The sequence below is a fragment of the Cryptomeria japonica genome, chromosome 7 (genome assembly GCF_030272615.1).
Source record: "Cryptomeria japonica chromosome 7, Sugi_1.0, whole genome shotgun sequence".
Lineage (NCBI taxonomy): Eukaryota > Viridiplantae > Streptophyta > Pinopsida > Cupressales > Cupressaceae > Cryptomeria > Cryptomeria japonica.
The window spans coordinates 505073802-505087152 of record NC_081411.1 but is presented as its reverse complement, the minus strand read 5'-3'; the positions used below and the strand labels follow the sequence as shown (position 1 = coordinate 505087152).

At 35.1% G+C, this 13351-nt stretch overlaps 1 protein-coding gene across 5 annotated transcripts in view; it reads left to right on the top strand.

Moving 5' to 3' along the window:
* Window positions 1–1005: 1005 nt before the first annotated feature.
* Window positions 1006–13351, top strand: part of LOC131060160 (cystinosin homolog) — a 238030-nt gene continuing 225684 nt past the window's right edge. The window contains exons 1-5 of one of the 5 annotated variants that reach the window (XM_057993282.2): window positions 1006–1090; window positions 1213–1375; window positions 1458–1590; window positions 8114–8170; window positions 8726–8881. In XM_057993282.2, coding sequence (XP_057849265.2) covers window positions 1254–1375; window positions 1458–1590; window positions 8114–8170; window positions 8726–8881 — 468 coding nt within the window. In that variant the 5' untranslated portion in view covers window positions 1006–1090; window positions 1213–1253. The other 4 variants (XM_057993283.2, XM_057993288.1, XM_057993285.2 and 1 more) reach the window with 4 other exon arrangements.

Below are 13351 nucleotides of genomic sequence, written 5' to 3'. Positions count from 1 at the left end.
TTTCTAATCTATTTTTACACTTTTTTTTTTAAAACCATCCACATAATAATTATACCCTTAAAATACAATTGTAAGTGATATTTTCTATTGATGAAATGTGCTAGAATTTACAAATATACCATTTCTTGATAATCTATAAAACAAATAGATATAACATAGATTTTAAAATTCAATGGTTTATTATCTTTTATTAAATATTACCCTTTTATTGTTAAATATTAAAAATATTTTAAATTTATAGATGTAAATTTTATTACTAATAATTTTAGTCACAATCTCCCATATTTTCTCTATTTTAGTTTTCAATAAATTAAAATTGATTCAATATGATAAAAAAAATATTCTTTGGCTCACAATTCTTTAAACAAGAAATAATGTCATTTATCAAATAGAACAATAAATTGAAAGATTCCATAACTTACAACACAACTAGAATATAGTTTGAAACAAGTTTGAAAGAAATTATACATTAAAAATTTTTGGTTAAGATATTTTAATTTAAACATCTCATGATTCATTTGTTACCAATTCATGATATATTTTGTAAGTGACAAGGCAACAAATAAAATAAAAAAGTGACACTAAAATATGACAAAACATAAAATAAAAAAGTGACATAAATTTGAAAGAAAACAAGCATTAAAAATTTGATCAAATATTTCAATTCTAAGATCTCATTGATTCATTTGTTACCAATTAATAATATATTTTCTAATAATATATTTTCTATTCTATTTTACACTTAATATTCTAATTATTCTTTCAAAATCATTCACATAACTATTATAAAAGGAAAAAAGGCACAAAATTCATATAGTAGACATCTAAATAATACTGATTTAATTACACAATTCATATAATTGACATCTAAATAATACTGATTTAATTACACAATTCATATAATTGACATCTAAATAATACTGAATTTAAATCTCCTATAATATTAAAAAAAACTATTATTCCCTTAAAATACTGATATTTTCTATTAAATTTTATGGTAGGTGTATTTATTTAGCATACAAGATTCTATAGAATCCATGTCTTTATCAATAGACGCAACAGAAAAGACGGAGGAAAACTCAGGGCAAAGGTGAAAAGAAAAGAAAAGATTCTTGTTTAAATTTTTTTTTTTTAAACAAGACGAATTTTTTTTTAACCGGTCAAAGATGTCTAAATGCAATGAATGATCTAACATCTAATGATCGTTAGTAGGCAGAGGCGAAAGCGGCAAAGATCGAGGCAGAAGCACTGACATGGGTGTGTCGTGGAATTCTGTGTTTTTGGAGACATTTTATCAGATTCTCGGATGGTTTGCGTTCAGCGTGTGGTCCTTCAGTTTCTATCCGCAGGTTCTTCTCAATTACCGTCGTAAGAGGTGGGTTTGGGTGTTTCAGCTGCTTCTCTCCTCAATGGAATCAGAACCGTCCAAATAATAATCTTATTTAATTCTTTTTCAGTGTGGTGGGATTGAATTTGGACTTCTTGGTGTTCAATCTGACCAAGCATTCCTCGTATCTGATATACAACGCAGCGTTATTCTTCAGCCCTGTAGTGCAGCGGCAGTATCACCAAAAATATGGCTACAACGAGGTCATTCCCTACCATTAACACTTCATCATTCCATCACCACAGCTCGTGGAACAATTTTAGCCATAAAATACATAAAATCTTTATCTTATATTCTTAGAGTGATTTTTTTTTTTTTTTTTTTAAGAAATCGATCAAAATATAGAGAGTGGCGAATTCTTGCTACAACATTAGCAACTTTTTTTTGGTAAAAAATGTGTAGATTGACTATAGCAATACATTGCATCCGGTTTGATGAGTATTTTAGCACTTTCTGTATTCATCTCCTTTTGTTAAATGGTAGATTTGCCAACTCTGCTACACTAATGGAAGAAAACATACTACTGGATGAGGGAAGGATAGGTGAGTGGATTTCTTATCTAGGTGGATTACCCTAAATTACAGATGCAGTCAAAAAGCCATGTAACTACTACTTTTGCCGGCATTTCTCAAACATTTAGAGCACTTTGACAACTTCAGACTGTAATCACATTTCTAGCTTTAGTTAGTCTACACTTTTCTGTGTTGATTATCCTTTGTATTGTTTGAAGAGAAGCGGCCTTTCTTAACCGCAAAGGGTTGGTAGCTCATTAAAAGACCTTGGGAACTCACTGACCTCTTAAAAACATGTTAACAGACAAGCAACTGCCGAATAGCTTAGACCATAGTTCAAAAACTTGCACTTGGCAAAGCTCGGTAGACCCAAATTTGCTCAGGCCTTGTATCTCGGCAAAAGTTGGCAACTCAAGATAAAAATATATAAATTTCTTCATAATAACAAATTTTATGCATAATACATTTACATAATGTAGGGGAAATGTTTTCTATTAGATTTGAACATAAAAAGGGTACAATATTATCATCATTTGAATACATCAGTTGATAAATATGATATATATAATGATGATTGAAAATCATCATAAACAATTACATATCCGTGCAAGCTATAACATTATACAATTTGAATTTCCTCTTCCTTGTATACATTCCAGTGATAGTTTCGAGCCTTCTCCTCAAAGTTGGCTATGGCTCCAACCTTGTACTAGACTGCTGCAACTTCAACTTTGAACTAGAGGGCAGCGATTACTCCTTTGGCTCAACATCATCATCTCTCATGATGTCATCCAATAACACCTGTTGCTTCTACTCTGCAACTTTCTTTGCTTTCCTCTCAATATTAACAATCTCATCTTTTGAAAACATGATGGTCTTCTCATTTTGCATAGTCTAATCACTATGTAGATTGATCTCATTCAAATCAATTGGCTTTTGAGCAATTGCGTTCACCTTTCTTGAGCGAAGACAAAAGTTGTATTGCACAAAGATGTCATTGAGGCATTCTATGTTAGCTTCTTGCACTTTTTCTTGTGAATGACTTAAATAAAATCTAGTTCCACTTACATCTAAAGGCATTGCAAGGTTGATACAAAATGTGGAGGGTTAGCTTTTGAAGATTTGGTATATTTCTGCCTCAATCCCCCCACCAAGTAGTTTCAAAGAAGACATTCAAATGTTTTGTAAGCGAGCAATATTTGGAAGTTGTAAGCAATAATTGAAGACTATTTTTTTGTTCTTTGGTGTTTAGATGGCTCTCCTTTAGATAGCTAGTGGTGAAGAAAAGAGCCTCCTCCTAACTTGCTTGTAATTCTGCAACTCCCCAATAATTAGGTCCTTTGTCTCAACCTCAGATGTTTTACTTTTTTAACCTCCCCATTGATATATTTGGAGGATAAAAGTAGGGTTAAGATATTGTGATGGTGTTTTGATGCACTATCGAACACAAAATAAAGTATTGAATACTCTATCCTCTCTTGAGTAAAGACTCTCAAATGCTGAAGATTCACATAAGGATCACTTGAGATGACTCCAAGGTTCTTTTATGTCAGGTCTTGACTTGCCGGATAGCTTCAATGGTATTGATGTGATTTTCTGTACTTGCGAGGGGACTTACGTTGAATGCTTGAACTGCTTTGGATATCGTTGGAACGTGGGACTTCATTGACTTGAAAAAAGGAAAAAAGATAAGGGTTGAGAGAGACTATTCTAACTCTAAGAATGTAGGAGCAATGGATGATCTTTGATGCAACTCTAAGTAAGTCTTGCTTTGACATGCAACGAACATCTCCACAAGGCTAGTGCGATCTTCTAAGGGTAGCTTATGATGTTCAAATCACCGCTACAAGCATAGACACCATCAAGTTGATGCATATCAATGAAGAAGCGACAATTGAAGTTAAGGTTAAGTTGAATGATTCCAGTTGACTACGCAAGGCACTTTACCATCGACAAAGTGTTAGTAGTATAGATATACGAATTTCACCATTGATTACACAAAGTCTTCCATTCATCTAAAAACATGAAATCAAATTGAGAAGTAGAGACCATGCAAATTGTTGAATTAACATATAGAATTCACCATATCTTCAATGAAGTTTACATGCCTTTTGCAGCAATGTCTTGGCAACAATTTTCGCCTTCTCTTCCTACTCTACTCTAAATTGCTATCTACTATTGAGCTACTAACTGTTGACTATTCCCTATTCTTGAACCACTGACTATTCACCTTCCAAATGAAGAAGTGAGGCCTTTTATAGTGCTCTCATTACATTTCAGTGGCTCAGATCGATTTGAGATCAATGGCCAAGATTACAAGATAGAAACCCTATTGTGCAGCATTTAATGCTTGACCAATGATATGTTTACATTTAAAGGGACACATGTCCTTCTTAGAAAATTCAACCAATAGATGATGGCGGTACGTACATCGATCTTCGTGCCCATGTAGCAATTATCTTCTTGTTAGGTTCATTGAATCTGGATGCCTTTTCGTGAAATAATGTGATCGGATGTAATAGTTTGCTTGTAGACACTTGAAGTGTGATGTCCTCCTTGATGTGAATTTGTTGTGATCCTGCCGTCACGCTCCTGCGAAAGTTGTTCAAGTTAGTGTCACGCAATGAATATTTGATTATGGATATGAATCGATTACTCAAGTTAAAAGCGATAATCACCCTAAAAATCTAAATAAAATCCTTAATTCATACATTCGCTTCTCAGCTGATCATGATCACTCAGGTTTATGCATTATGCCTTTACGAAAATCAAAATCACCTCATCATTTAAAAAATTTGAGCCTTAAAAAGATTATATAAAGACAATAAGTTGGCAGCCAAATCATTGATGTAATAAAAAAATTCAAAATGAATGAGAAGGTCCCAACTTCAGATCGATCAATGTTTCAGATCAGATTGGTAAATCAGATAAATGGGTCAAATTGGCCCTTCCCAAGCTCACTAAATAATGATCTTGTTTCCAAATTCAATTGTGGATTGATTAAAGTCGACATAGCTGGTCACAATCGATATTATTCACTTGCAAAAACTCAGATTGCTGTCAAATTTGAACCATCTTCACCACTGTGTCAAAATTGCCACCCCTCAAAATCGATTTGCAAATAGTGATGATCAGAAATTTGAAAGAACATGATTGCCTTTGTGAAGATGAATTTGCTGCACACTGTGATCTCAAAGGTCGCTTTTGCAAATGAAGGCAGGTTGGGAGTTGTCGCATACAATCTTCGAAATAGCAGATACCCAAAGTCGCTGCCTCTAATATAATCGAATGATCAAATGAGGTGAAATTGCTGCCCTATTGAAGATTGACTGGAGTCGATGAAATCAAGTCGCTGATATCAATTTGGAAGGGTTAGTGATGAAATCGCCTCATGTAATGAAGTCGCCCTATGTAATTGCTGATGATGAACTCGCTGATGTTGAATTCGTGGTTCACCAAAATTGAGAAGTTCGCTGCTGATATCTCTGATGTCAAATTGCTATTATGAACATGGAGTCGCAGCAAGTAATATCATCATAAGTAAAATGCAAGGTTGCATGGGTACGGGGGTTCTTGGAGACGTCGGGTACTGGTACTGGTACGGCTATTTTTTCAAAATAGGAGACGTGGGTACTTGGAGACGCCAAATTTTTTTTTTAATATAATTTAATAATTTATAGAAAATCTGAAAATCTGATGACATTGGACTTTCAAAACAAGAAATAACATTAAGTATTAACTATTAACTATGAAGTTTAGGATCAAAATGCCATACAATCATTGTGTCATAGTTTCAAACTGATTAGTGATACTGATTACATATTGAAGACAGCTTGATAAACAGCAAGCTGATACGCAAACCAAAAACTGAAAGCAAAAATCAGAAATTTTATATTTATAATCTACTCTTTTTCGCCATGATCATCCATATCAAGGTCATCAGCTATGAGGCTCTCCAAATAGTCATCACTCTCGAATTCGGGTTCCTCTAATGGTAGAATAACAGGGGGTAAATCAGCTAGTCCATCTGCTTCAACCACTTCATCTACAATGGTTGCAACGTCTCCATCAGGTGAAATTTGATCCCATTTTGCCGAAGGACCCTCATTGTATCCAGGATCTACACGAGAGAGAAGATGAAGTGAGCTATGAATGTACACTAGGTTCTCTGCTTTCTTTGATCCTAATCGGTTCCTCTTCAGTGAATGAATGAACCCATAAGTGCTCCTATTTCTCTCACAAGATGAAGAGCTAGCCACTTGTGAGAGTAATCGTATTGCAAATGATTGCAATTCAGGGGCTTCACTTCCATGATTCCACCACCACTCTATAGGGTCTTTCTTTACTTTCATATCATATATAGCTTCCACAGAAGCAAAATCACCTTGCCCACGTGAAAACTTATTCCATTGAGTCCTCATAACTGAAGCTTCCTCACCTCGGCTATAAATCTTTTTAACCGCAGCCCAAAAGCCCTTCATTACCTCTCTATCCTGATGTGGAGCTCTCTTTTTGGTCACTTCTATATCATACCATTTAGGATTAAGGGCATAGGCAGCACAATGAAGAGGTGTGTTAAGTTTGTTCCACCTTCCATGTAACTTTTCTTCTATCAAAGGATATAGAGAAATATCTTTTGCATTAGTTATCTTCTTTACTCTTTCATGTTAAGAAATCAGATCTTTGGGAATATATTCACTGTTAATATATTCAGTACTGTTATTTATTTATTGCTGATATATATATGTGTATCTCTGTTTTAATTTGAAGCATATAATATTGTATGCAGTGAGGGGAGAATAGCAATGAACTTTTTAACTGATTGTATTCGAACCCTCACTGCACACAATATATATATAATTATGATCGGTCACTTCCCAAGGATCGTGATTCTCAAATGAAACATCGCATAACAATGAAACGGTGTATATAGTATATAGTCGCTATGTTAATGTAAGCGACTGTTAACAACAGTCGCTTACATTAACATGGAGACTGTTTAATGTAAGCCGACACAAACAGCAGTTGGTAATGTATACAACAGTGTCGGCAATGCATTTCATCATTCATTTCGATAATGTATTAATATTACCATTACTATATTATTAATATAGTAATGATAATATAATATAATGTAATATTTATCATGCATTATAATATTATCATTACTATATTAATAATAATGATAATAACATTTATTACAACTTCTTCATTATAATAAAGTATCAATATATATATAATATATATATATATATTAATACGAATGAAGCTATATCTTAACACTCCCTCTTAGCGAGTGAGTATTAATCATTAAAAGTCTATCATGACATCCGCACTTCGGGACATACAAGTTAATGTAGTCTCATCATGAGTATAGACTTGAATATCATGATCTTCGCACAGTCGGGACACACAATTAAGTAGTCTATCATGATATGGTTTCGTTATTACACATCCAGTAATAACAAGAGTCAAGATCTCCGCACAATCAGGACACACATTTAAGTAGTCAATCTTGACACTTTGGTTAACCATTTACAAGATCGTCACCTTGAAACGTTAACCCACACAAATGATCATTTTACACAATATTGCAATATACACATTTGTTTATTTTTTTATTTTTTTTATTTTTTATTTTATTTTTTTTGTACATTTATTCATGAATAAAAAACTTATAAATAAGAGGAATATAAATCATATTTCACAACTTGATCATGCCAAGTTTGTTTCTGAAGTATTCTATCTTCAGTTTTGCTAGTGGCTTAGTGAAAATATCAGCACTCTGTTCTTTAGTACTAATGTACTCTAGCCTTGCAACATTTCTATCTACCATATCTCTTATGTAATGATATGGAATCTCAATGTGTTTGGATCTGTTATGGAAAACTGGATTAACAGATAACTTGATACAACTTTGATTGTCACAATGAATCACAGTTGGATCTAAAGGTTTTCCAAACAATCCAAATAATAGCTTTCTTAACCATATGTAGTACCCCTACCGTAATCGATCTCTAACCTTGGTTTAATCTTGATTAGTTATCTTAATATAATGATTATTGTCAGATGTTTGATGTAACGCATAGCTATTGATGTGGTTTTCACTCTAGTTTATGCTAGTTGTTTAGTGTTCTTATTTCGTGGTATTAACATCGAGCTAACGTTTTCATTAAATTTTATATATGTATGCATGTATGATCTTTGGTTGCAGGAGATTTCAGGTACGAAGTCGCATGAGTGCGAGGTTCGTCATCACCTGGTTTTGCAGGTTTGAGCATACCTTTTTAATCCTTAGAGTTGGATTAGGTGGTCGTAAGACCTTAGTCGGCCTTAGTCGTGCTCAAGTGAGCATCGTCAGTCGTCGTCGGTAATCCCTCTTTGTTTGGGTTTGCGAGTCGTCTGTTTGGTTGACCTTCTCGGTTTGCGTGCTTGGTGTGTTTGATTAATTGATTAATTAGTCCTTAATAATTATCTTGATTATATATGCATTTGTGCATTGATGATTAATGGATTAGATTAATCTGGTTTCCGTTAGGCGATTTTCGTTGATATTGTATTGCTTATTTTAATTGGGAGTGAATTCGAATTAATGGCTGATTTCGATTATTAAATGCATTATATATATATGCTGTTGAAAAGGAAGTTTTATATGTTATCGCCATAGAGTTAATTGTATTTCGTTAGATTACTAATTTGAAAGGTTAAATTGATCTGATATGAGAAATCGATTTTTAATTGGAAAGCAAGTTATATTGTTGATATTGTTGAAAATGATTAAATTTTGAGGAATTAATTGTAAATAAAAGTTTTTATTCCAAAATAGAGAATTTTGGGTCAACTCTTCCATATAACCCAATTTGAGAAATTTGGAGAGGGGGGACAAATTTGGAGAAGATTTTGGTTGGGGAAGGAAAAATGGGAGGAATTGGGAGCTGAAAATTGGGGCTCTCCTTCAGCCATTCCGGGATTGCATTTTAAGGTAGGAATCTGAACTGATTTCTTGTTGCCATAGGATTTACTGTTTGATTGAAAGAAATGAATTTGTGATTGGAAAAATCAACTTGATTGTTCATATGAGTTTGGCTGGAGTTTTCCTTTGGAAATGTGTATTTCCTCTTTGCTGTTAGAGTGTTTGAAACCCTTGTTTTTGGAAAGGATGAGAAATCCTTCAAGAAATTGCGATATCTAAACCTGTTCGTTTAAACCGAAATTATAGTGAATTGAAATCCATTAGCAAGCTCTGTTATGGGCGTTTTGTTTTATTGGTTCGAACTGTGTTTATAAAGGAAATGAGAACATTTATTTTTTTTTATATCCGAACTGGGTGTTCGAAGAAAATTTTAAAACGTTTTTGGATTGAAGCCGAACTGGGCGTTCTTTTTAGTTCGGACTGTGTGTTTAAATTATCAAAATCACATAAAATGCCGAACTGTGTGTGTGTTCGAAGAAAGTTTCGGGCGTTTTGTTAATTGTTTCGGGCTGCGTTTAGGGGATGGGAGGCGGGGAGCGGAGCTCCACCCGCTCCCTCTCCCCTCCCCCGCGCGTCCCCCCATTTCCTCCTCCGTCCCTTGCTTCTTCTCGCAGTGTGTTTGGGGCTGCGGCCCACGGCGGTGGCCGCAGGGGCCGCGGTGGCCGCAGGGCGCCGCGGCACCTGCGGGCACCACCGTGGGCGCCGCTCGTGCTCCCCGCGCCGCGGCTAGGGTTAGGGCACGGCCCGCCCTAGCCTGCGCTTTAAAAGTGCGGTTTTCTTTGTTTTTTAAAAAAAAAAGAATAGAAACATAGTTTTATTTTAAAATGCGTTTTTAGTTGTTTCAAGCATGGTTAAAAAAAAAAAAAATGGTGGTTTCAATGTATTTTGTTTGGTATTAAAAAAAAAATATACATATGTTTTTAGTATCATGTTAATGAAGTTAATTTGTTTATGTTAAGTTTTAGTTAGTTTCTTAATTAGGAATATGGTAGCATTAATCTTGGAAAATGATATTTGGATATTGATTAGTGTTATAACGGAGTTATAGGTGAATTAACTATTCATTTTCATTTCATGATTTTTGCTCCCTTCCTGATTAAGTTCGGAAACTGTGAACTTCTGCAATTGAATATTGTTGTTTATATTCCGATGGATCTGGGATTAGTGAATCTAGATCTCACCCTCTAGCTGATTAGAGCATTCGGCTAATTGAGAAGTAGTGAAATATTTATCGATGGGTGTTTAAATTGAAACGATGTGCTTTTGGAAATGATTAGCTTCTTTAGTTTCTCTTTCTACATTTTTATTTACGTAATTCGTATAATGCACCTGGAAGTGAAATTATGAATCTGTAGAGATTGATTTTAGACCAGGATGTTAATGATGCTAGATTGGAGATTAAATAGCTCATTTTAATTGATTAATAGTTGTCTGATTTTATTAATGTAAATTTGGTTTAAAAAAAACTCTATACGGCTTAATTTGCCTGTTCGATGCTTTGAACCTTAAGAGTTAGAAAACCAAGAACAACTTATCCCCTTGATGAGGTAGATAACTGTAAGCTGATTTAGATCTTGTAGAAAACTTGATCGCCTTGTCATGTTTAAATCAATTTGAGAAATATTGTCCTTTCTGATTATTGCCTTGCGAGTTTAATTACTGTATTCGCTTTAATTATGAAATGGCATGTTTTGCTTTGTCTGGTAGGACCCTGTCGTATGAAATGTTTTGGTGTGCCTGTTTTAGTCCTCGATTTTCGAGTTGACTGTTGTTTTGTGATGTTGTCATAATTGATCATATCCTCTTTGTGTGAGTCGAATGATGATTCATGGCTAACCTTAGTTGTCAGGTCTCTAGTTAGAGTACCGTCAGTAAGTGATTACCCTTGAGTCGTGTTTGACCAGATGATTGCTCTTCTTCTTGAACTCCGTTCGTCTGACCATGTGTATTCCTTGGTTTGAGTTCGTCTGAGTTGGTCTAGTGTCGTATGGGAAAGTGGCTTTCGATTGGGGGCCGCGCCCAAAGTGGCTGCTGGATAACCCGTCGAAAGTGAGTCTAATAAGTGATAACCTAAATAGATTAGAATATAATTTATAAATAAGAAAATGTGCCTCACACATGGGACGAATGCTATCATAGATTCGGCATGCTGTGAGAAGGCCTGAAATGGCAAACCATCTTCCTTGTCTTCACGAGAGGATGTGTGGGTCCACATGAGGCTTGGATGGGCCGGAAGTTCGGATTAGGTTGCCAGGGTTACCAGTGTATGGGCCGGGATCTATGAAGACTTGCCATGGTATCCATACCAGGTTGTGTGATGACACTTGTCCCTACGTTCGCTAGTGTGTTGTCGTCTTGTCCTGTTTTGAGTACCTTTGTGAGTCGTCCTTTGTCGCTGCCTTGTGAGTATCGGTTTCATGTTAGACCCTTGGGTGGTGATGGTTCAGTTTTATGGATGCTCTCATGGACTCTTATGTTATTAGCTTTGATTATGTTCAGCTGGATCCTGTTCCTTGTAAGGATCGTTAATGTATTTATTGACCGTTGTGGTCGTTGTATATTGCTTATGTATCGCCTTGATGGCTGGATGGTATAGTGTAACCTCTTGTACTCTTAACTTTATTAATTATCAGAGGGGTCTTGCAGTTGCGCAGACCCGGAGATGTAGCCCTTTAGGGGTGAACTCCGAGATCATTATGGTGTTATGTGATGGATTCTCTTATGTCTCTTTATTCAGCTTTATCATGTATGGTTAATTTAGGTTGAATGGTTAAATGGATAATTGGAATTAACTTTAAATGCTTATATTCAATTCTATCTTGAATGCCATGTTGTTCGAATGCATAATTGGTTGGGATGCGATTTATCGTAAATGTATGTGTGTAATCGTCCTTTAAATGCATTACGTTGGAATATGGAAAGAATGTAACTTAGAGTAATGAATTATACTCAGTTGTTGTCAAGAAATTTAATTTTGCTTGGAAAGATCTCTTATGTATGATGAAATCCTAGCGAATTAGAACGTTAGATGTATAGTTGTAATTTTAATTGAAAAGCTTGAATGAGGTGGATGAATGGATCTTAATGGATGAATCTTCGTTGTGATTTATATTTCCGTCCTTGAAAGAAATTGTCCTGCTTATGAATTATCTCGTTATTAAGATATCCAGCTTTTGGACTAATTGTGTGAGTTAAGTGAACTGTGAAAATTTAAGTAATCTCGCTGGGAAACTCTTTAGGAGATTGTTGTTGATGTCTTCCGCTATGTAATCTGAATCTTTGATGTCTTGTTGCATCTTATGTGTTGTAACTTAAAAAAAAAAATAAAAAAAATTGTTGCACTCTATTCTCGTAATTGTGGCTTGTCCCTTCGGGGTTTCCTGGCAGGGCATTACACCATACAGCTTCACGTGCTCCCATGGATGCTGCCATATATTCAGCTTCAATGGAGCTTAATGCTACTGCTGACTGTTTTCGACTGAACCAGGAAATCATAGCCGAACCAAGACTGAAGCAACACCCTGTAGTGCTTTTCCGATCCGTCGTACTTCCAGCCCAATCAGAATCAGAATATCCTTGAAGATTGATTTCTACCTGTTCATACTTTAGCCCAAATCCAATAGATCCTCGTAGATATCTCAAGATATGCTTAGCTGCCATTAAGTGTATTTTCTTGGGCTCACACATAAAGTGACTCACAACATTGGTTGCATAACAGATGTCAGGTCTAGTGTTCACCAAGTGCATAAGAGAACCAACAATTTCTCTATACAATGTAGGATCAGTAGGTTCAGACTCTTCTGCTTCAACTTTGAGTTTGTGCAAATTTGTTTCCATAGGTGTGGATAAAGGCTTACACTCCATCATTCCAAATCTGGTTAGAATATCAATAGTGTATTTATGTTGATTTAACAAAATATAGCCTTCCTTTTGAGATACTTCCAACCCTAAGAAATAATGTAATAGTCCTAAATCTTTCATGTCAAATTCAGCAGTGAGTTCTTGCTTACATTTTGCAATAAGATGATCCTCTCCTGTTATTAAAAGATCATCTACATAAAGAACTAAAATAACCATGTTGCCATCTGTTATCTTAAAGTAAATGTTAGGATTTGCATCATTTTTAGAGTATCCTAATTTTGAAAGATAGCTGTTTATCCTTTCATACCAAGCTCTAGGAGCTTGTTTCAACCCATATAGTGCTTTCTTGAGTTTGCAAACATATTTTGATGCATCATGTATAATGAACCCTTCTGGCTGCTCTAAGTATACTTCTTCTTCAATAGTGCCATTAAGGAATGCTGTTTTCACATCCATCTGGTGTATCTTCCATCCTTTAGAGGCTGCTATAGCAATAATGGTTCTGACTGATGTATACCGTGCTACAGGAGCAAATGTTTCTTCATAATCAATACCTGCTTTTTGTGAGAACCCTCTAGCAACAAACCGAGCTTTATGTTTCTCAATACTTCCATCAGG